The following is a 20,294-nucleotide window of genomic DNA, read 5'->3' as shown; positions in this document are numbered from 1 at the left end:
TTTTAGTAGGGATTTAAAAATTCCTGATAAATTGCCATAGACCAGTGATAAACATAGTAAGATACTAAGTTGTGTTAAAGTAGATACCTTACATATGAGTTAAAAAGAACCATCATTCGATTTCCCATTCTGAAATGTAGTAGTTCTTATTCCTTTTTTTAAAGGAAAATAGCTTTAAATGAGACTTTTCAAAAAAAATATGTTGTTTAGTTTCAATTTTATAATTTAGCTTTAAATATTTCTTTTATATTATAACTTTTAATTTTTTATATTTATATTTTTATTTATTTATTTGTGAGAGGGAAAGAGGTAGAATGAGAGAGAGAGAGTGAGACAGAGAGAGAGAGAGATTGGGTGCGCCAGGGCCTCCAGCCACTGCAAATGAACTCTAGATGCATACACCACCTTGTGCATCTGGCTTATGTGGGTACTGGGGAATTTAACTGACATTCTTTGGTTTTGTAGGGAAGCGCCTTAATCGCTAAGCCATCTCTCCAGCCCCATAACTTTTAATATTTTAGTTTTAAATAATTAATGTATTTTAGAGAGAGGAAGAGTCAGAGAGAGAATGGGTACACCAGGGCCTCTGTCTGCAGTAAATGAACTCCAGATGCATTTGCCACCTTGTGCACTTGGCTTACTTGGGTCCTGGGGAATTGAACCTGGGTCCTTAGGCTTCGCAAGTAAGTGCCCTAATCACTAAGCAATCTCCTCAGCCCTGTAATTTTTTATTTATAACGCTGTCATGCTCTATTAAAATGATAACATTTAATTATTTTTTGTGAGGCAGGGTCTCACTCTAGCTAGGGCTAGCCTGGAACTCACTGCAATCCTACCTTAGCCTTCCAAGTCCTGGAACTAAAGGTGTGTACCACAATGCCTGGCCTAGACATCTAACTTTAAGAATTAGTTTTCAGAGCTGGGCGTGGTGGTATATGCCTTTAATCCCAGCACTCAGGAGGCAGAGGTAGGAGGATTGCCATGAGTTTGAGGCTACCCTGAGACTGAATAGTGAATTCCAGGTCAGCCTACCTCGAAAAACCAAAAGAAAACAAAAAAAGAATTAGTTTTCAGGACTGGGGAGATATAGGTAGGTGATCAAAGGTACCTGCTTGCAAAGCCTGTCAGCCCAGGTTGAGTTCACCAGTACCAACATGAAGCTGGGTGTAACATGGCACATGTGCACCCCCTACATATACACATATGTTAATGAATTTAAAAATGAATTAGTTTCTATGATAAATAATTTTTTAGTTTTAAAGAATTTCCAGATACTTTATTTTAAAAAATCTTTTATTTATTTGAGAGAGATATGTATCTATCTATATCTAATCTATATCATCTATATATGTAAAGAGAGAGAGAGAATATGTGTGAATGGGCGCATCAAGGTCTCCAGCTGCTGCAAATGAACTCTAGATGTATGTGCCACCTTATGTATCTGGCTTTATGTGGGTACTAGGGAATCAAACTGGGTTGCTAGGCTTTGCAAGTAAGAACCTTAACTGCTGAGCCATCTCTCAGCCCTCTTCTTGATATTTCTTAAGTTTCTGCCAAATCAGGCCAAAAGATTTTCTTAGTGCTTCTTGGTTTTCCTTTATATTTTGTGTGAAGTTTCTCTGTGTTGTTTTTTTCTCCTGGTTTTATAGATGTTTTCTTTTTAAGTTATTAATTTATTTATTTGAAAGCACAGAGAGATAAAAGAGTGACAGAGAGAATGGGTGCATTATGACCTGCAGCTACTGCAAATGAAGTCCAGATATATGCACCACTTTGTGTATTTGGCTTTATGTGGGTATTGGAGAATTGAACCTGGATCTTTAGGCTTTGCAGGCAAACACCTTAACTATTAAGCCATGTGTGTATTTTTCCTCTTCTCTGCCTTTTCCGTATTCTGTACTCTCTATGTTTTAATTAAACACTAATTACTCCATGAGCTGGGCATGGTGGCACACACATTTAATTCCAGTACTCAGGAGGCAGAGGTAGGAGGATCACTGTGACTCACTCAGGAAGCAGAGGTATGAGGATCACCGTGAGTTCAAGGCCACCTTGAGACTACAGAGTGTATTCCAGATCAGCCTGGGCTAGTGTGAGACCCTACCTCAAAAACAAAACAAAAAACCACCAAAAACTAATTACTCTTTTATTTAAAAATTACCAACTATAGACAGAAGTAGTGTTCATAGTTAAATGAACCCCATGTACCCAGTGTCAGACATCATGCTGCTTTGTTGTATGTATTTCCTCTTTCTGCTTCCCTGAAGTACATTAAACAAATCCAGCCATGTCACCTCTGTCCTGTGTACCTTCATATACTTTTCTAAAGATGATATTCCTGCTTACTATTGTCAGGGCAATAAAAGAATTCTTTAGAACCATGTAATGTGTAGTTTATACATTTTTCATTTAATTGTCTCAGAATACTGCTTTATTTGTTTGTATGTTTTAAATTTGTTTGAATCCATATCCAGATAAGGCTTCACATTATTAATTATCTGTTGAGCCTTTTCATTGGAACTAAGTCTCGTAGTATTTACCCTCATAATGCCACTGATATTTTAGGGGTGTGTGTGTGTGTGTGTGTGTGTGTGTGTGTGTGTGTGTGTGTCTGTCTGTCTGTCTGTCTGTCTTTTGGGTTTTTATCCTCTTTTTATAATTCCATCACACTCATGGTGGCTCCATCCTCCCAAAGGCTTTACCTCTAAATACTATGATCAAATTAAGTTTCTACATTCTTAATACCTCACAATAGAAATTACATTTTAACATGACTTTTGGAGGGGACAGACCATATTGATAGCATTTCATTTTCTTTGTAACATCTGTGTGTATCAAGAGATGTTTTTAGTTTAAAATTTTTTTAACCCTATAGACAAACATTAATTAATTACCTTTTTCCTTTGAATAATAGGATATCGCCCACCACCATTTTCAGAAAAGTTCTTTTTGGTGGTAATTGAGAAGGACAGCAATAATTACTCTATTCTCCATATGTGGCACCTTCATCTTAAATCTGTACAGGCATGTTTAGGTAAGTAACTATAATTTCATATAAATGTGATATCAAATAAATTCACTTTGTAGAATATGCCTTAGATTGGTTGGTTCTTTAAAGTTGTAATGAACTATAAATTGAGTTTATTATTTGTAATATATCTTGTGCTCACATCAGCAGCACATATACTAAAATTGGAATGATACGGAGTAGATTAGCATGGCCCCTGTGCAAGGATGACACACAAATTCGTGAAGCATTCCATATTTTTTTAAAAAATATATCTTTGTCAAGGTTAATTTTTCAGATATTTTTACTTTTTTATTTTACTTGAAAGATGAGAGGGAGGGGGAAAAGAGAGAGAGAGAGAGAGAGAGAGAGAGAGAAAGGATATACCAGGGCTTCTTGTGATTACAAATTGCATTTTCATGCACCACTTTACATGGGAGTCAAAGCTGGGCTGTCAGTCTTTGCTAGCAAATGTCTCTAACCGCTGAGCCACCTTTCCAGCTCGCTTCCTTTCTTTCATTCTCCTTTTTTTTTTTTTTTTGGAGACAGGGTCTTATTGTGTATCTCAGTCTGGCTGGAAATTCTAGATCTTCCTGTCTAAGTCATCTGATTGATGGGGTTAAAAGATATGTGCTCTCATGTTTAGCTTCTCCCAAAATTTTAATTACAGGGGCAAAAATCATTAATGAAATGGGATAATCCTAAATTAGTCCATGGGTATATTAGACATGTTAAAAAATAAGCTTAATTTTCTAATTTTTTTAAATACTTACTGAATAGCTATTATGACTTTCTAGATGCTGTGTGTATAAATCAGCTCTGCCCATAGAGTCTGTATTGTGCAGTGTTTGTAGATTAATGTTGTTGCTATCTGGATAGCATGGGTACCAGTTTAAGCATCATAAAATCAAACAGTTGCTATTTGGTAAGACAGTTGAACATCTTAAGTTTATACAATAAATGATTTTAGAGAACATTATATGATGCATCAGTATACTTATGCTATCCACTTTCAAACTAATCTAATAAATTAGGAAATCTATAACATGAAAAAATGAAGTTAATAAAATTATTTTTGTGTAGTATTTGGAACAGTACCTACTATCTTGTATCTAGGCCAGTATTCCTATCAATGAACTATACCTCCAGTCCAGTATACCCTAGACCCAGTTTTTTCTTGGTTTAAAACATATTTTTAGGCTGGGCATGGTGGCAAATGCCTTTAATCCCAGAAATCAGGAGGCAGAGGTAGGAGGATCACTGTGAATTTGAGGCCAGTCTGGGGCTACAGAGTCAGTGTCAGGTTAGCCAGGGCTAGAATGAGACCCTATTTTGGGGGGAAAAAAAAAAAACAAAACAACAAGAACAAGAACAACAAACAAAAACCTTTCCAGCTTGTCAAGAAGAAGTTCCTAACTCACCAGAGAATGTGGTATTTTCTAGAATTGAGTGCAGAGTTAAGGATGGCTCTAAAAAGAAATAATAGAGTTAGCAATAGATCCTTGTGATAGGTTAACAACCGTTTTCTACTTTTTAAGTCTCCACCACATATGAGAGGAACTTCTCACTGTTGTTCCCCTAAAGCTAGTGCTAGTATAGATTACTTCCTACCTTGCTTATTACAGCAGATAGTAGAAGGTCACAGACAGTGGGATTATAGTAAGACTGCTTTTTTCTTTCCCATACTTTCTTTAAAAAAATTGTTTACTTGCATGTGTGTATATGTATAGGGGCACCAGGGTCTCTTGCCACTCCATATGAGTGCTTTACATAGCTGTATGTGGGTGGCCAGGAAATTGAGCCTTGGCTGTCTATCTTTGGCCACTGATCCATATCCCCAGTTCCCCCATATTTTCTTTCCTAGCATAAGATACATATTTAGAGTAGTTTCTCTGTTTACAGGAGGAGAAATGATGTAGTTCAACTGTATTTTGTAGATGAAAAGGTAGCCAAATGGTTGATGTGTCTTACTTAAGAAAATGTATCTATTAACAATGGAACCAGGGTTAGGACTCCTGTCTTCTGATGAATTTTGTATATCTATAGTCCTTCTACATTTATAGAAAGTGTGTTTATATTTCATACTAAATGTCTGCAATTATAAGATACATTGACATATTTACCATTCACCAGAAACAGAAGAGTTGATTATTTATTATCTTTTTGGTGTCCTGAGTCTCAGTGAGGTGTTCAAAGCAATAGGAAATTATCCCTGCTCTCAGGGAGAAAGATAGACACACAGATAAACAGTGTGATGTATGCCTTATTTGACGAAAGTGCAGATAACTGAGTCTTTTACAGTTTTCCTTGGAATAAAATGAAGGTTAATAAGCATTATAAAGCATGCCAACTAATACTGTCTTAAATCTGTTTGGTACTTTAAAAAACACTTACTTGAAATTACTATCTGTTTGAGCACTTGGTAGTTAAGAGATAGTATTCCAATGCCTTCTTTGCCAGTAACTAAATTATATGACCTTAGTTCTACCAAATTTGGATGTCTTCACTCAAGGCAGTATATTATTTCTCAAAGTTTGACTCATGCCTCATCTGTTTCAGAAACAGGCTGCTTATTGAAAGTACAGATGACCAGTGTCTCTCCCAAGTCAATGTAATCAGCGTATCTAGGGTTAGGTGTAAGAACTGTATTAATGCATTCCTTATTACATTATAAAGATTATAGACACTGAACTATGTAACTTACTTTTAGCTCTCCCTTATTGTGATTCTTTCTCACATGATCCGTGTCAGTCATGCTGAGAAGGAACAAAATAGCTTAAGTGATGTTGTCACAGACAAAAAAATCTCTCAAAATTGTCTTTAAGCTGCATTGTATGGTGGAAATTCTAGGTAGAGAATCACACTTCCCCAAGGGGCTCTTGTCTTTCATTAAGAAAAGTACATGTGTTCATTTTCAAGGTTATAAGTGAAGGTTCAAATAGCTGCATCTAATTAAGGAATGCAAAGTGAGTGCATCTCAGGGAAGGCATATTGATCTACTGTCAAGGTTGTAGGCAGGAGGTAGGTAACTAATAGGGACCTTAAAGGGAGTACACCTGGGGACTGTTTCTAAAAGCTAACCATCAAAGGAGTTTACACGTGATGCAGAAGACAGAAAGGAGTTAGAACTAGGATTTCCCATTCTGCAGGCAGGGAAGGCAAGAAAAATATGGCCAACATATCAGCCTTGTTAAGCAGAACAGAACAGGAGGGAATATAATAAGATAGCTGGAGGTTAGCATCATGCCATCAAGGTAGGTGTGGAGTGGTGGTATGTGCCTTTTTATTTATTTGGGAGAGAGAAAAAAAATGAATGGGCACTAGGGCCTCTAGCCACTGCCAACTAGCTCCAGATGCATGTGCCACTTTGTGCATCTGGCTTATGGAGGTACTGGGGAATTGAACCTGGGTCCTTAGGCTTCATAGGCAAGTGCCTTAAGTGCTAAGCCACTTCTCCAGCCTGGTGCATGCCTTTTAAATTCCAGCACTTGAGAGCCAGAGGTAGGAGGATCACTGTGAGTTTGAGACCAGATTGAGAGTACATAGTGAATTCCAGGTCAGCCTGTGTTAGAGTGAGCCTTTACCTTGCAAAACCAAAAAAAAAGTTCAACTTTGAATCCTAACAGTTAATATATTTATCAAGCTAACCAAGCAAAAGTCTAAAAATTGACCTTGTCTTCTAGGAAGTAGAAGTGAGCCAACCAACCAACCAACCTACCTTCCTTTCTGCCTTTCTTCTTTCTTAGAGGAAGAGAGGGAGTCGGGGGGAGGGGGGAGAGACAGAGACACAGAGAGAGAGAGCGAGCGAGTGAGCACACCAGGGCCTCCAGCCACTGCAAACGAACTCCAGATACATGTGCCACCTTGTGTATTGGCTTACATGGGTTACTGGGTAATTGATCCTGGATCCTTAGACTTTATAGACGAGAGCCTTAACCACTAAGGCATATTTCCAGCGCAGAAGGACTTTTAGGAAGCTAAATTCCTATTCTTTTGTTTTTAATACAGGGTCTCACTCTAGTTCAGGCTGACCTGGAACTTACTGTGTAGCTCAGGTTGGCTTTGAACTCATCATGGCCATTCTCCTACTTTAGCCTCCCAAGTGTTCTGTGACTAAAGGCATGCTACTATGCCTGGAAAAGAAGCTAAATTTTAAAAAATATTTAGTTAATTAGTTTTAGAGAGACAGAGGAAGAGGCAGGGAGAAAGAGAATGGGCACTCCAGGGCCTCCAGCCACTGCAAATGAACTCCAGAAGCATGAATCCCTTTGTGGATCTGGCTTACGTGGGTCCCAGGGAATTGAACCGGGGCCCTTAGGCTTTGCAGGCAAACACCTTAACTGCTAAGCTATTTCCCCAGCCCAAGAAGCTAAATTTAATAATAAAATATTCTCTTGTATTGGGGAGATAGGTAAGTAGTTAAACATGCTAGCTTTTAAAGCCTGACAACTTGGATTTGATTCTCCAGAACGCATGTAAAGCCAATGCACAAAGTGGTACATGCACCTGGTGATCATTTGCAGCAGTCAGAGGCTGTGGTGTGCCCATATGCACAATCACACACACACATTGTCTAATAAATAAAAAACATTCCCTAGCTCATGTTATAGAGGTGATAGCAGTGCATCTTATAATTTATTTTCAAAGCTAACACTTCAGAAGAAACTTCATCTGGCAGTCTGCTTTTAGTCCCTGGACAGAAGAATATGGATTCTTCCCCAGAAACCTCCCCTAGTGTGAGCCCCATGCCACATTCTTCATCAATTGCCAATCTTCAAACTGCTAGTAAACTTATCCTGAGTTCTAGACTGGTATACAGCCAGCCCCTGGATCTTCCAGAAGGAGTTGAAGTAATAAGAGCAACACCTTCAGCAGGTAAGGTGTCTCCGACTGAGCAGTTGTAGCTCAGTGATGAAATGGATGAACTCTGATATATGTGCTACAATGATATTGTGATACTTATTTTCATGTAATCATCTGTTTGTTTGGGGCCATGTCTTTGTTAGTACTAATCTCTTGTGATAACTGTAATCAATTGAACAAAACTTAAATCTTCCTCACTCTCCCTCTTTCTCTCTCTCCATCCTTTCATTTTTTCTTCTCCCTCCTTCTCTGACTCTCCTTCCTCTCTTTCTAGTCCTTCTTATTTTGATTTTTTCAAGACCCAGGCCAACCTTGAACTCATGGCATCCTCTTGCCTCAAGTCTCCTGAGTGCTGGGAGTATGGGTATGAACTACTACACCCAACTCAGAAAATGTCATATATCTTTATTATTTTTTTTTTAAGTAGGATCTCATTATAGTCTGTGGTTGTTCTGGATCTCACTTTGTAGTTCCAGGCTGGCCTCAAACTCACAACAGTCTTCCTACCTGTGCTTCCTGAGTACTGGGACTAAAAGCTTGCACCACCACACCCAGCTAAAATGTCATATGTCTGTAATGTAAGGTATCTATTTCCAATTTGATGGCAGGCATTAACCTATCGTATAGATTATCTAAAGACTAGGACATTTGAAAGTAAATTACAATGACCATTTATGCATGATGAAAATAATAAAATGTGTAGAATGAAATTATCTTTTTTAATATTTGCAAGAAAAGAGATACACAGAGAGAGAGAGAGGAGGGGGGGAAAAGAGAGGGAGAGAGGGGGGAGGGAGAGACGGGGAGAGAGACAGGGAGAGAGGGGGGAGGGAGAGACGGGGGGAGAGACAGGGGAAGAGATGGGGGGGGGAAGAGAGACGGGGAAGAGAGGGGGAAAACATGGGTGCAGCAGGGCCTCTAGCCACTGCAAATGAACTCCAGATGCATGCACCATTTTGTGAATCTGCTTTATGTAGGCACTGGGGAATTAAACAAAGGTTGTTAGGCTTTGTAGACAAATGCCTTAACCGCTGAGCCATTTCTCCAGCCCATAGAATGAAATTCTAATGGAGCATACTGTGGTGAATGCATATATAAGTTATGGTAGATAACACACATTAAAGATTAACTTGTTTCTTTATATTTGAATTTTACTTAATGTTTGTCCCATTTAAGCGTAATTATCCTAAAGACAAGTACAATAATTATTACATATATTGAATTTACCAATGGACTGTTCAAGACTTCCATAATTATCTTTGTAAATAAGTATTTAATGTAGGACAGTAATGAGGAGGATCACAGACTAGTTTTAAATTTTTTAATTTATCACATTTTACAATTTTATATGATTATAACTATCTGCCTTTCCCTTTTTAAAGGTCATCTGAGTTCCTCTTCAATTTATCCAGTGTGCCTTGCACCTTATTTAGTGGTTACAACTTGTTCAGACAATAAAGTACGCTTCTGGAAATGTTGTATGGAAACAAACCCACAGTGCAATACCAGTGATGAGAAAGAAACCTATCATTGGAGGCGATGGCCCCTGATGAATGACGAAGGAGAAGATAATAGCAGTACAGTGAGCATTGTAGGAAGACCTGTTGCTGTTAGCTGTTCATACACTGGCCGCCTTGCTGTGGCTTACAAGCAGCCTATCCACCACAATGGTTTTGTTTCTAAAGAATTTTCTATGCATGTTTGTATATTTGAATGTGAATCAACAGGAGGGTCAGAATGGGTTTTAGAACAAACAATTCATCTTGATGATTTGGTTAAAGTTGGGAATGTACTTGATTCAAGGGTCAGTGTTGACAGTAATCTGTTTGTATATAGCAAATCAGATGCACTTTTAAGCAAGGATAGATACCTGATTCCAAATATCAAGCATTTAGTACATTTGGACTGGGTGTCAAAAGAAGATGGTTCCCACATTCTTACAGTGGGCGTTGGTGCTAATATTTTCATGTATGGGAGACTTTCAGGAATTGTAACTGAGCAAACCAACAGTAAGGATGGAGTAGCTGTCATTACTTTACCACTAGGTGGTAGTATCAAGCAAGGAGTTAGGTCCAGATGGGTTCTTCTTAGATCTATAGACTTGGTGTCTTCTGTTGATGGTACACCTTCACTGCCTGTTTCTCTCTCTTGGGTAAGAGATGGGATACTGGTAGTGGGGATGGATTGTGAAATGCATGTATATGCTCAGTGGAAGCATTCTGTCAAATTTGGAGATGCTGAAGCTGATAGTCCAAGTGCAGAAGAGACAGAAATACAAGATCATTCTGCCTTTAAATCTCATATGTTGGCAAGAAAAAGTATTGTTGAAGGAGCAGCTATTGCTGATGACGTTTTTTGCTCACCAACTGTAGTTCAAGATGGCGGCTTATTTGAAGCTGCACATGTGCTTTCTCCAACTCTTCCACAGTACCACCCGACTCAACTGTTAGAGTTGATGGATTTAGGGAAAGTTCGAAGGGCTAAAGCCATTCTCTCTCATTTAGTAAAATGTATTGCGGGTGAAGTTGCAATAGTTAGGGATCCTGATGCAGGAGAAGGAACTAAGCGACATCTTTCACGGACCATTAGTGTAAGTGGAAGTACGGCAAAAGATACAGTCACCATAGGAAAAGATGGTACTCGAGACTATACTGAAATAGATTCTATCCCTCCACTACCGCTACATGCATTGCTTGCTGCAGATCAGGACACATCCTACAGAATTTCAGAAGAGAGTACAAAATTGCCACAGAGTTATGAGAATTATATTGAAAGTCACCCAGATGATCAATATTCAGAGCTGTTCCAAATCCAGGATATAACAACAGATGACATTGATCTAGAGCCAGAAAAGAGAGAAAGCAAATCTAAAGTAATAAATCTTTCTCAATATGGACCAGCATACTTTGGGCAGGAACATGCCAGAGTACTTTCAAGTCATCTTATGCACTCAAGTCTTCCAGGACTCACCCGTTTGGAGCAGATGTTCCTTGTAGCCTTGGCTGATACAGTTGCTACCACCAGTACAGAGCTTGATGAGAACAGAGATAAGAATTACTCAGGTAATAGTCTCACAAAACATTATAAATTTATCATTAATAGAAGAATTATTTGTATACCTTACATGTTGAATTGTGGTCTTCAATTACTATTATATAATATACTTGTCTGTAAAAGAAAATACAGTTGCATATATGACATCATGGATTGGTGTTATCTGTGGATTCTCACATGAGTTCCCACCCTGAATACTTTGTATTATTTTGGATCGATAGGATCTTGATTTTTTATTTATTTTATTTTTTTTCTCAATTTTTATTAACATTTTCCATGATTATAAAAAGTATCCCATGGTAATACCATCCTTTCCCCAGATCTTGCTTTTTTATACAGATTAATTGCTATAGTTTTTCTTTGGGGTGATAAAGTGTCCCATTTAGGATATTGATTTTTGAATTATGAGACATCTAGGGATCTGAACTTGCTTATTTTTCTATTTCAAGGCATAAATAGCTTTTCACAGTTATATAACTGTTTACAGAAGGTTTCTTTTTTTATTTTTATTATGAGAGAGAGAGAATGGGCACACCAGAACCTCTAGCCACTGCATACTCTATCTTGTGCATCTGGCTTACATAGGTACTAGGGAATTGAACCTGGGTCCTTAGGCTTCATAGGCAAGCTTCTTAACTGCTAAGCCATCTCTCCAGTCCCCCAAAGGTTTCTTGAGAAAGCTTTTTCTATATGTTTAATGTAATATGTACTTGTCTTTTAAAACTTGAGTTTATTCTCTCCTGTGCATGTAGTTTAAGGTAATGGGGTTGATTATAAACAATAGAGTGGCATTAGCAATGGAAACCAAATTATTAATCATTCAGTATTGTGAAGGAATGAAGAATTACTATGTGCCTGGTGGCGCACGCCTTTAATCCCAGCACTTGGGAGGCGGAGGTAGGAGGATCGCCGTGAGTTCAAGGATACCCTGAGACTCCATAGTGAATTCCAGGTCAGCTTGGGCTAGAGTGAGACCCTACCTCAAAAAAACCAAAAAAAAAAAAAAAAAAGAATTACTATGTGCCATGTACTTTATGTACTTTATCCCATGTAATTATCATAATTTAATAGTAGGTAGCTATTACTACACATATGTTTAATTTTAGAGATGATTTAAATTCTTAGGAAATCAAGCAACTGATCTAAGATAATAGTAATTAAATAGCAGAAATAGGCTTGTGGAAATAATTGTTTTCAGGCCTATACTTAAAAAAATCTTCATAAGATTTCCAGATTTGTGGGTGACAAGCCAGTTAGAAACATTTTCATAGGTTTATACTCTTGCAATATTTCCCTTCTATAGATATTAAATACTAAGAGAGCTTAGAAGGTTTTGCTTATGACCTTTTTTTCCTAAGAACTATTTTAAGAGGGGGAAAAAACTTTCACTATTATGAAGTTGTATATGGTAGACAAAATTCTCCCCAGATTAACTGTGAGTCTTTGTTTCATACTTAATATATGTTAGAGGGTTTTATCTTTTTACTTTTTTTTTTTTCCATTTTTTGAGGTAGGGTTTTGCTCTAGCCCAGGCTGACCTAGGATTCACTATGTGGTATGGTGGCTCATACCTTTAATCCCAGCACTTGGGAGGCAGAGGTAGGATGATCACCATGAGTTTGAGGTTACCCTGAGACTACATAGTGAATTCTAGGTCAGCCTGGGCTAGAGCGAGACCTTATCTTAAAAACAAAACAAAACAAAGCAACAAAGAATTCATTATGTCATATATCATTTATGAACTGAGGGTGATTCTCCTACGTCTGCCTCCTGAGTGCTGAGGTTAAAGGCGTGCACCACTATGCCTGGATGTTAGAGATTTTAATCTAGAAGATTAAGAAGGTAGGCATTATTTGCTCTCTTGCTGAGCAGTCTGGATGAGTTTACAAAAGGCCTAACTGTCTAAAGCCAGTAGGTGGGTAGATACTGATGTGTGTACTCTGCTTAAGTATATGGCCTAGAGGATGTTACTACGGGAGAAGGGTTCTTAATAACAAGTTCTACGTAGCATAAAATATTTATCCCATAAAAATACATATTTTTATAAAATGACAACCATAATGAAAACTAAAAAAAGTTGACTTATGGAGGAAAATTAAATGGAGAACGTTTAACTTTCTGATATAAAGTTGTATCATTAAAAAAAAAAACAACAAACCAAACAACCAAAAAAAGCCCAATTAAGAAGCCGGGTGTGGTGGTACATGCTTTTAATTCCAGCACTTAGGAGGCAGAGGTAGGTGGATTGCTGAGTTTGAGGCCACCCCGAGACTACGTAGTGAATTCCAGGTCAGACTGGACTAAGGTGAGACCCTACCTCAAAAAACAAAACAAACTAACCACAACAACAACAAAAAAACCCTGTATCATTGGCTGGCAGTGTAAAGATAGCTTATTCTAGTTATAGTGAATATTCATGAGGTAGATACAACAGAACTGATTACTTCCATTTCATAGTTGAGAGACTGAAATTATAGATGAAATGAATTGCATATCTCAGCCAAAGGATTCCAAGAGAATTCTTGTGCTTGTTTAGGTGAAACAACAGCCCCTCCCCTTTGTAACCGGTACTTGACCTAGGGCCTCGTTCATGCTAGGTAGGTACTCTGTCCCTGGCTATATTCCCATCCGGTGATAGGCATTATTGACTCTGATTTTTCTGCTACTTCATATCTAGCCCATTGGCAAATGCTGTCATATATAAGTTCTGTTATATCTGGAATTCAGTGATTTCTCATCACTTCTGTACTTACTACCCTACCTCTGTTGCCTCGGGCTAATTCCTGACAAAACAGCATCAGTCATGTCAGTGATTCATTTGAAACAAAAAATACATGTAATGTCTCCCCTGCTCAGCATACACCAGTGCTTCCCATGTCACGTTAGAATAAAGCTAAAGTCTTTGCTGTGGTCCATATGGCTCTATTCCCTGGCTCATGTGGGCCCCTTTGATGTCCACAGATACACAAGAACTATCCTTTCAAGGGTTTTAAAATTTTTTTTTTTGTATGTGTATGCAAAATGCTCTTTCTCCAGAGATTAATGCATGCCTCATTTGGTTCCTCAGAATTTTGGTCAAATTTCATCCTATTGCAAAGTTCCTCCCTGGCTCCATTATATAGAAAACAGGACACTCTTATTTCAGAACTCCCTATTTCTGAATCCTGCTTTCTTTTCCTTCACAGCATTCATTCTCATATATAATAGGCAAGCTGAGCAGACTTTTTTTTTAAATTTGTTTTTCGAGGTAGGGTTCCACTCTAGTCCAGGCTAACCTGGAATTCACTGTGGAGTCTCAGGGTGGCCTTAAACTCACAGGAATCCTCCCTCTTCTGCCTCCTGAGTGCTGGGATTAAAGGCATGTGCCCCACTTGGCAGACTGACCTTTTTTTAATGCAAGGGAAGAAGAGAGAAAGAATTGGCAGTTGGTGTGCCAGCGCCTCCACCCACTATAATGAAACTGCAGACACATGTGCCACCTTGTGCGCATGTATGTGTCACCTTGTGCACCTGGCTTATGTGGGACCTGGAGAGTTGAACATGGGTCTTTTTTTTTTGAGGTAGGGTTTTGCTTTATTCCAAGTTGACCTGGAATTCGTTATGTAGTCTCAGCGTGGCCGCGAATTCAGGGTGGTCCTCCTACCTCTGCCTCCCAAGTGAGGGGATTAAAGGTGTGTGGCACCATGCTGGCTGAACATGGGTCTTCAGGCTTCACAGGCAAGCTCCTTAACTGCTAAGCCATCTCTCCAGATACATACACACACACACACACACATATACATACATACATATTTTAAATTAATTATTATTTTCTAGGAGAGAGAAAGAGAATGAGAATGGGCATACTAGGGCTTTTACCACTGCAAACAAACTCCAGATGCATACACCACTTTGTGCATCTGGCTTTATGTGGGTACTGTGGACTTGAACCTGGGCTGCCTTTGAGTGCTGGGATTAAAGATGTTTGCCACCATGTCTGGCTTCTCACGTATTTTTATTATTAACTGCCTAAATCACTTCCCTGGTACCTAAACTATGCCTTACATATAGTAGATGCTTAATTTGTTGAGTTACTGAGTGAATGAATATAGGTGATAGGAAATAGAACTGGAACTTTTGACAATTTAAACATGCTATTTTCTTCTGGAAAACATTTATTTCATTCTTTTAGCACTTCCTACATATCACTTCCTGGCTTAGGGGCTATCAGTGCTTTTGTATTGCTGCTAATAGGTCTTTTTTTTTTTTTTTCCAGATAGTAGCTCACTCTAGTTCAGGCTGACTTAGAACTCAAGTGATCCTACCTGTGTCTTCCAAGTGCTGGGATTAAAGGCATGGGCCACCATGCTCAGCAGTGTTTATCAGTTTTGATTAAACTTGCCATAGTTTCAAGTTTTGATTAAGTGATATATAATTGGCATAAGTAAATCTGTGGAATCATGGTGAAGAGTTAACTTATCTGTAACACTAGCCTAGAGAATCAAATTTAAAATCTTTAAAAAATGTTTTATTTTTATTTATTAGAGAGAAAAGGAGAGAGAAATGGACATGGCAGGGCCTTTAGCTATATAGCAAATGAACTCCATATGCATGTGTCATCATGTGCATCTGGCTTACATGGGTTCTGGGAGATTGAACGTGGGTCCTTAGGCTTCCTAGGCAAGCACCTTAACCTCTAAGCCATCTCTTCAGCCCCAGATTTAAAAATCTTTTCATAGTATGTTAGTCAAGTCTAGAAAATGTTACTTGTCTAATTATTATAACAAATTATTTCATTTTAGTTATGTATTTCCTGTCTGTAACTCTCAATTCATGTGGGAGTTTTTTTGTTTGTTTGTATTTCGAGGTAGGGTCTTGTTCTAGCCTAAACTGACCTGGAATTCACTAGCAATATCAGGGTGGCCGTGAACTCATGGCGATCCTCCTACCTCTGCTTCCCAAGTGCTGTGATTAAAGGTGTGTGTCACCACGCCCAGCTTCATGTAGGGTTTTTAAGAATTCAGGCTTAACTAATGCATGTTTTGTTGAACTACAAAGTTTCATTTATTATGAGTAACCATAACTGCTATTATTATTGATGCTAATAAGTAATTTTATTTTCTAAAATTAAATCAGTTTGTGGCCTGTTGAATTCTTAAACCATTTCTGCTTAAAATTACAGGAAGAGACACCTTAGATGAATGTGGTCTGAGATATTTATTAGCAATGCGCCTGCACACATGCCTTTTAACGTCTCTGCCTCCTTTATACCGGGTGCAGCTCCTTCATCAAGGTACTACACTCGCTGTCTGAGCCTTGCACGGCCTTTTTTTACTATTGAAGTGTTAGTGCACTCAGGTTTGTTTATAAGCAGCAGCACATGGGCCATACCTGCACACTTATCAGTTGTCTGAAGATCTTCCTGTCACATAATAATTTCTACTTACCATTTTCTTATATATCCCTCATCTATGCCCAAATAGCTTATAGATTATTTATAATATTATTTATTACTTAGTTTCTGAGAGTTTACTTGCTAACATTGTGGTAGCACAGGGAGTAAATATATGCCCTAGGTGGCAATAACCCAAAGTGCCTGTCTACAAGGTAGCTCTGCATTAGTCTGATGCCTTTAAAATTATGTAAATTTTCTTCTGTATAGTATTTCCCTCTCTACCGTCTTCCTTACCTTACCTCCTCTCTTCAGGGCTTCACTGTTTAGCTCAGGTTGGCCTTGAGTCTACTAAGTGCTAGACTTATAGCCATGCTCCAGCAGGCTTTGCTGTGTTGTGCTGTGCTGTTCTTTTCTTTTCTTTTCTTTTCTTTTCTTTTCTTTTCTTTTCTTTTCTTTTCTTTTCTTTTCTTTTCTTTTCTTTTCTTTTCTTTTCTTTTCTTTCCTTTCCTTTCCTTTCCTTTCCTTTCCTTTCCTTTCCTTTCCTTTCCTTTCCTTTCCTTTCCTTTCCTTTTCTTTTTCCTTTTCCTTTTCCTTTTCCTTTCCTTTCCTTTCCTTTCCTTTCCTTCCTTTTCCTTTTCCTTTTCCTTTCCTTTTCCTTTCCCTTTCCCTTTCCCTTTCCCTTTTCCTTTCCTTTTCCTTTTCCTTTTCCTTTCCTTTTCCTTTCCTTTCCTTTCCTTTCCTTTCCTTTCCTTTTCCTTTCCCTTTTCCTTTTCCTTTTCCTCTCCTCTCCCCTCCCCTCCCCTCCCCTCCCCTCCCCTCTCCTCTCCTCTCCTCTTCTTTGTTTTTTCTCCTCTCCTGTCCTCTCCTCTCTTCTCTTTTCTTCTTTCTTTTTTCTCCTCTCCTCTCCTTTCCTCTCCTCTCTTCTCTCTCCTCTCCCTTCCTCTCTTCTCTCTCCTCTCCCTTCCTCTCTTCTCTCTCCTCTCCCTTCCTCTCTTCTCTCTCCTCTCCCTTCCTCTCTTCTCTCTCCTCTCCCTTCCTCTCTTCTCTCTCCCCTCCCTTCTTCTCTTCTCTCTCCTCTCCCCTCCTCTCCTCTCCTCTCTTCTCTCTCCTCTCCCTTCCTCTCCTCTCCTCTCCTCTCCTCTCTTTTCTCTCCTCTCCCTTCCTCTCCTCTCTTCTCTTCTCTCTCCTCTCCTCTCCCTTCCTCTCCTCTCTTCTCTTCTCTCTCCTCTCCCTTCCTTTCCTCTCTTCTCTTCTCTCTCCTCTCCCTTCCTCTCCTCTCTTCTCTTCTCTCTCCTCTCCCTTCCTCTTCTCTCCTCTCTGTCTCTCACTCTCTTTCTTTTTTGTTTTTCAAGGCAGAGTCTTGCTCTAGCCTGGGCTGACCTGGAATTCACTATGTAGTCTCAGGCTGGCCTTGAATTCACTGCGATCCTCCTACCTTGGCCTTCTGAGTGCTGGGATTAAAGGAGTGCATCATCACACTGGCTGTATTTGTTTTCATATAAGAATTATGTTCAAAGCTGTAAACAAGTAAAGCTGATGCTTCAGGGAGATCTGCCTTGCAACTGAGGGCATTTGCATAGGTCCTGCAGGTAGCTAAACCCTAATAGGAAACACAAGATTTATAACCACCTCTTACTTACAAATAAAAAAGTGAAACTAGAAGTTAAAGTGACCACCCCAGAATACAGGACTCTTTTTGTTTGATTTTAAGATAGGGTCTCACTGTAGCCCAGGGTGATTTGGAACTCACTATGTAGTCCCACTCTGGCCTTGAACTCACAGAGATCCTCCTACCTCTGCCTCCCAAGTGCTGGGATCAAAAGTGTTTGCCACCATGCATGGCTGATGAGGACTCTTATTTGTAGGCATGGATTTAGATTAGACCCTTAGTCAAGTGCATATTTCCTTACATGCTATTCCCTTTGAAACTAAAAGCACTATATGGGTTTAGAATATAGGCTTTACAATTCTGGACTTGTTAGACTATTGTAATTTCTCCTGGCACTTCTCCTTTTCCATCTTCATGTTCTTTGAAATTAAGATCTGTTGTAGTTTCCTTCTTGTTGCTGGAATTAAGCACTAGACCAAAAGCAGCAGGAAAGGTTTTTATTTTGTCTTACAGTCTGGAAGGAAAGCTTCTTGATGGCAGGGATAAGCATGGTATTAGCAGAGGCTGGACATCACTTCTTTTACAGCAGGTGGAAAACAACAGCAGGAGAGTGAGCCACATTCTGGCAAGGGCAGCTAGCTATAACACCCCTTAACCCACCCCCCAAACATACCTCCTCCAGTAAGGCTCCCCCCGCCAAATTGCCATCAGTTGGAAACCAAGCATTCAGAACACATGAGTTTATGGCAGACATTTGATTAAAACCATCACAAGATCTAATATTTTAATATTTTCGGTTTTGTTTTTAAGGTAGGGTCTTGCTATATAGCCCTGGCTGGCCTGGTTATTTATTTGAGAGATAGAGACAGAGATAAAAGGGCAGCTAGATAGAGAGAATGAGTACGGATATGCCAGGGCCTCTTGCTACTGTGTACAAACTTCAGATGCTGTGCCACTTTGTGCATCTGGCTTTATGTGGGTACTGGGAAATTGAACATGGGTCATCAGGCTTTGCAAGCAAGCACCTTTAACTACTGAACCATCTCTCTAGCCCCTTTCTAGTGTTTTTTTTTAAATTGTTGTTTATTTGCAAGGAGAGACAGAGAGAGAGAGAGAGAGAGAGACGGAGGGGGGAGCGGGGGTGGGGAGAATGGGTGCACCAGGGCCTCTTGCTGCTGCAAACCCCAGATGCATGCATCACTCTGTGCATCTGGCTTTATGTGGGTACAGATGCATGCATCACTCTGTGTATCTGGCTTTATGTGGGTACTGGGGGTTTGGCCCTGGGCTGTCAGACTTTGCAAGCAAGTGCCTTACCCACTAGGCAATTTATTCAGCCCTAGTGATTTTTAATGTCTATTTTTATCTGGAAATAAATTACTTAGGCAAATGAGATTTGAACTTTATGTGTCCTATAACTGATCTTGTATTTAGAAGCTTATAGAATCCTGGATGATGATAGACTTTCTTTCATTAGTTTCTGCTTCAAAATGTCTTTTAAAATGAGTGAATATGTAACTATGTAAAATATTACTTAGTCATTTTTGATGCATTTCTGAAGGTTATTACTTCATTTCCAATTTAGGTGTGTCTACCTGCCATTTTGCCTGGGCTTTTCATTCTGAGGCTGAGGAAGAACTGATCAATATGATCCCAGCAATTCAGAGAGGGGACCCTCAGTGGTCTGAGTTACGAGCTATGGGAATAGGTTGGTGGGTGAGAAATATTAACACACTTCGAAGATGTATTGAAAAGGTAACTTTACTTCATTGGATTTTGAAGCTAAAAGATTCTTTTTTTAAAAAAATGTCAGTCCCTCTACCTCTGTGCTTAACATCCATTGTACATTATTTATTTATTTGAGAGAATGAGACAGAGAAAGACAGACAGACAGACAGACAGAAAGAAAGAAAAGAAAGGAAAAGAAAAGAAAAGAAAAGAAAAGAAAGGAAAGGAAGGAGGAAAGAAAGGGTGCATCAGGGCCTGTAGCCATTGCAAATGACCTCCAGATACATATACCACCTTGTACATAGGGAATCAAACTCAGGTTCTTAGGTTTCGCAGGCAAGACCTTAATCACTGAACCATCATTTTTTTTTTTTTTTTTTTTTTTTTTTGTACAGAGTCTCATGTAGCCCAGAATGGCCTTGAACTAGTTATGTAGCCAAGGCTTCTACTCCCAAGTGCTAAACACACACTAACAACAACAACCACACACACACACAAACCTTAAAGGGGAAAAAATGCATTCTCTTTCCGAAAGTCTGATGTATGTAATTAGTTTATCTTGAGAATCTTGAGATTTGAAGGAACTGTTTTTTTTTTTTTTTTTTTTTGAGGTAGGGTCTCACTCTATCCCTGGCTGACCTGGGACTCACTGTGTAGTC

General features: G+C 39.0%; 1 protein-coding gene and 1 non-coding gene across 7 annotated transcripts in view; both read left to right on the top strand.

Annotated features, from left to right (window-relative positions):
• Nucleotides 1-20,294, top strand: part of Dmxl2 (Dmx like 2) — a 174,092-nt gene that overhangs the window by 100,481 nt on the left and 53,317 nt on the right. For all 6 annotated transcript variants that reach the window (XM_045160206.1, XM_045160205.1, XM_045160202.1 and 3 more), the window contains 5 exons: nucleotides 2,915-3,034; nucleotides 7,655-7,882; nucleotides 9,253-10,932; nucleotides 16,086-16,196; nucleotides 19,493-19,662. In XM_045160206.1, the coding sequence (XP_045016141.1) occupies nucleotides 2,915-3,034; nucleotides 7,655-7,882; nucleotides 9,253-10,932; nucleotides 16,086-16,196; nucleotides 19,493-19,662 (2,309 nt within the window). The remainder of the gene's footprint in view (nucleotides 1-2,914; nucleotides 3,035-7,654; nucleotides 7,883-9,252; nucleotides 10,933-16,085; nucleotides 16,197-19,492; nucleotides 19,663-20,294) is intronic.
• Nucleotides 3,163-3,269, top strand: LOC123464175. The gene has a single exon (XR_006639415.1). It is a non-coding gene; the product is annotated as a U6 spliceosomal RNA (small nuclear RNA).

Source organism: Jaculus jaculus, chromosome 10 (assembly GCF_020740685.1).
Source record: "Jaculus jaculus isolate mJacJac1 chromosome 10, mJacJac1.mat.Y.cur, whole genome shotgun sequence".
In the NCBI taxonomy this organism is placed as follows: domain Eukaryota; kingdom Metazoa; phylum Chordata; class Mammalia; order Rodentia; family Dipodidae; genus Jaculus; species Jaculus jaculus.
The sequence above is the reverse complement of the archived record's forward strand: the minus strand, read 5'-3'. Positions and strand labels throughout refer to the sequence as shown.